Source organism: Sinocyclocheilus rhinocerous, unplaced genomic scaffold (assembly GCF_001515625.1).
Source record: "Sinocyclocheilus rhinocerous isolate Xijiao unplaced genomic scaffold, SAMN03320098_v1.1 scaffold8691, whole genome shotgun sequence".
Classification (NCBI taxonomy): domain Eukaryota; kingdom Metazoa; phylum Chordata; class Actinopteri; order Cypriniformes; family Cyprinidae; genus Sinocyclocheilus; species Sinocyclocheilus rhinocerous.
In genome coordinates, this window is record NW_015639034.1 from 1 (window position 1) to 3454 (window position 3454).

The window sequence follows — 3454 nt, forward strand, 5'->3', positions numbered from 1 at the left end:
AAAATGTTTTGTTATTGACGTGGTGAGTCAGACAGCTATTTACACAGCAAAACAATTATTTCCATAAAAATATAGGCTATAAACATTCAAAAATATATGTTTACCTTTTAGGCAAATTGCATAAATTAGAATAGTGATGTCTCAAAACGCATTTATATATTTTCTTAACGTGTTGTAGGCAACCTTAACTGCGTTAAACATGGTGTCACGTGCATGGAAATATACATGGAAATGATATGCAGATGACGTTATGCATATTAAAACTAGGCGTTGTAAGCTCCATATATGGCTATTTCGGGGAGGAGACGGGGTGGAGATTCATGTACGCACATCGCACAATCTTCCGCTGACTGGGTATTACAAAAGGAATTTTGTGCAGGTTCTGGTGTACGCATGGCTTTATAAATCTGAAAACTTTTGTACGTATGCAAAATCTAGCTTTTGTGCGTACGCACACATAGGATGAAATCTACGTAAATTGTATACATGATCTCTCCCCTGATCTCTGTACAGCAAAGAGGAAAAGAGTTCAAACGAGCCCTTTCCAAACTCAAATCTCTCTCACAGCCATCAAACTAAACGCAAATCAGGCATCTCTTTCAGAAACCTACACGGCTTCTGATTGATCTGTCATTCAGTGATTTCTTTAAGCTTCTCGCGATCATCTGCCCTAATAGCAGTGACATTAAAGCGTTCTTAATTATCGGAAACATGCTTTATTTTCTTGAGGGCGGAGTTAATATCAAATTAAAAGACTTAAAATCATTGTTTGAAAATGTATTATATAACATTTGCAGTATTTAAGATGTGTTGTTTTAAAGCTAAACTAGATGGAGTAATAAACTGACTAAATTCCAGGCTGGTGATTAATTATTGATGTTAACGAGCTTAATGAATGAATTCCTCCAATTAAGAGCATTTAAATATGGCTGCCATCAGTGCAGCTGATTGAGAGTATCTGTGGAGCAGTGAAGAGCTGTAGAGTTTGGTGAAGTTCTGCAGGGTTTCTGAAAGAGGCACTTGGTTTGGTTCTATTTGGTGAAGTGCTGCAGGGTTTCTGAAAGAGGCACTTGATTTGGTTCTAGTCTTGGATGATCGGTTTTCATGGCTATGAAGGAGTTTTTTGTTTGGAAAGGGCTCATTTTAGTCCTTTTTCTCTTTGCTGTTGATGGGCAGACATCAGGACCGTGAGTAAACGAGCTTTGAAGTGAAAAATAAAGTGTCTTTTGTCTAAACGTGATTCCTCAAAGTTTGTGTTTCTAGTCTCTATATTATGGAAACTATCTCTGTGATTATGCACCTGCATGAATATGCGTGCTGATCTGACTTTGACTTCTAATACTAAATGTCTGTCTGATATTTCCACAGATCCTTCTTGGTGACGTTTTCTGCAGTGATCAAGTCTGGCTCTATTGCCAAATTGTGTGCAAGTCTTTTAAAACCCAATGAGAGTCTTGCATTGACCATCTATCTGGTTGATGACAAAAACCGGACCACACAGCTCGTGCAGCAGAGATCTTCAACGGAGTTTCACCACTGTTTTAGTTTCCAGGTGTGACACCGTGTGGCACATGCAGTTTTTTTTTTAGTTTTTTTTTATTTTTTTTTTATATTTTTTTTTCTCTTCATGTATTAATGCGTTTCTCTATAGGCTCCTCGTGTAGATGGAGAATTAGTGCAGAAACTGAGGGTGGTACTTCAAGGGAGGTTCTTCAAAATGACTGAAGAGCGGAAAGTCATGTTCAGACGTTACCTGCCTTTGACCTTCATCCAAACCGACAAACCCATCTACAATCCAGGACAAATGGGTGAGCTACAAATGACCTGTGGATGAATATTAGAAGTGATCAGAACTTGTAGTGTAATGGACTTTCTACATGTTCAAATGCATTATGTAATGGATGTGAGTTATGTTTCTCTTCTGCAGTGAACTTCAGGGCTGTGACCATGGATGCTAAATTTGTGCCTCTTGATCAAATGGTAATGCCTGATCTGCTTCTAGGTTTTGATGACTGACTGAGGTCCTAATTTTAAAGCCTTTCTTTCTGGTTTAGTTTTACCGAAGTTTGACATCACCTTGACTGCACCACAGATGTATAGTGTGGGAGATGTGGGACTGAAAGTTGAGGCTTGTGCCAAGTAAGAATAAGCTCATGTTCTTGACTAGTTGTATTTTGGTTGGAGTTAATCTTGTTCCTTAACATTTTCCCAGTTACACATATGGGCAACCTGTACCTGGTCAAGCGTTGGTGGAAGTGTGTCGTGAGCCGTTCCCGTACGCTGTGGTACCTGGCCTGTCTCGTGTGTGTCTTATCAAAACTGCTATGGTATGAGACTGCTGTACAGAGCAGGGTTTTGTGTTCTTCTGCATGTCTACATTTAAATCTGACCTCCTTTGTTCTGCTACCAGATGAACAACACTGGCTGTGTTTCCCTTACCATCAGTACGTCAGAGTTTTTCAACACCAAATTTGAAAATGACCTGCAAGATTCATTTCTAGTTAACCTGAATGTCACTGAGGAGGGAACAGGTGAGCTGCTGGCTGATTTGAACCAGTGACTTGATTTTATTTGGTGCCTTATGTTTGTGGCATTTCTGTTTCCTCCCAGATGTAATGATGTCAAAATCCACAACTGTGTCCATTACGTTTGAAGTTGGCAAGGTCACGTTTTTGGACCTCCCAGGTTTCTTTGCCTATGGATCAATGGTTAACGGAAAGGTGAGTAAAGCTTCATCCTTATTAGACAGTCCTAATTGATTCCCTTTCCTAACCTTTCTTTCCCAACAGATCTCCGCATCTTATTTCTCTTATTAGACAGTCGTCATCATCATTGGTTCCCTTTCCTAACCTTTCTTTCCCAACAGATCTCCGCATCTTATTTCAATAGGACGCCAATCGCAAGCAAGGCTGTCTATCTCCTGGATAGGAGCCAATGGCCCAACAAACTGCTGCTGAATCTGACTACGAACATGAATGGACTGGCCGCCTTCTCCCTCAACACTGCTGATCTCCCTAAAGCTTATCTGAATCTGGTGGTACGATTTGCCTTAATCCTATTATTTTTAAATGAAGACTTCCCTTGCCAGAAACCAATTATATGAATTTGTTCCTCAGGCAAGTGCAACTTCACAGGTTGTTTATGGTTATAAATCGCCCTACTTCAGTACGGACACGAGGACTGTGCCGCTTTTCCAAACTTCTACTCCCAATAACCCAACGTTTAGTGAACTGACTATAGTGAAGTTTGAGCAGCCACTGAAGTGTGGTGCCAAGTATCCAGTGACAATCAAGTATTCCTTTGTTGGAGAAACCGGTGACTACAGTGCTGACATCCTCTATATGGTGAGTGGACGCTGGTTTTGCTGAAGGCACTAGTACTTTTCTAGCACCTTTTAAACGCCAGTCTGTGTTTTCTGTCAGGTGTTGTCCAGAGGAGTGATTGTTCTGCATGG

The 3454-nt window shown here is 40.4% G+C and overlaps 1 protein-coding gene across 1 annotated transcript; it reads left to right on the forward strand.

Moving 5' to 3' along the window:
* Nucleotides 1–946: 946 nt before the first annotated feature.
* LOC107750983 (alpha-2-macroglobulin-like) lies at nt 947–3448 on the forward strand (the record flags this gene model as incomplete). The annotated part of the gene is made up of 12 exons (XM_016566551.1): nt 947–1023; nt 1074–1187; nt 1369–1552; nt 1652–1808; nt 1928–2002; nt 2055–2139; nt 2213–2327; nt 2411–2531; nt 2611–2720; nt 2867–3037; nt 3117–3344; nt 3423–3448. Coding segments are annotated over exons 2-12 (1355 nt in total), but the record flags the coding sequence as incomplete, so codon positions are not given.
* Between the last annotated feature and the right edge of the window lie 6 nt (nt 3449–3454).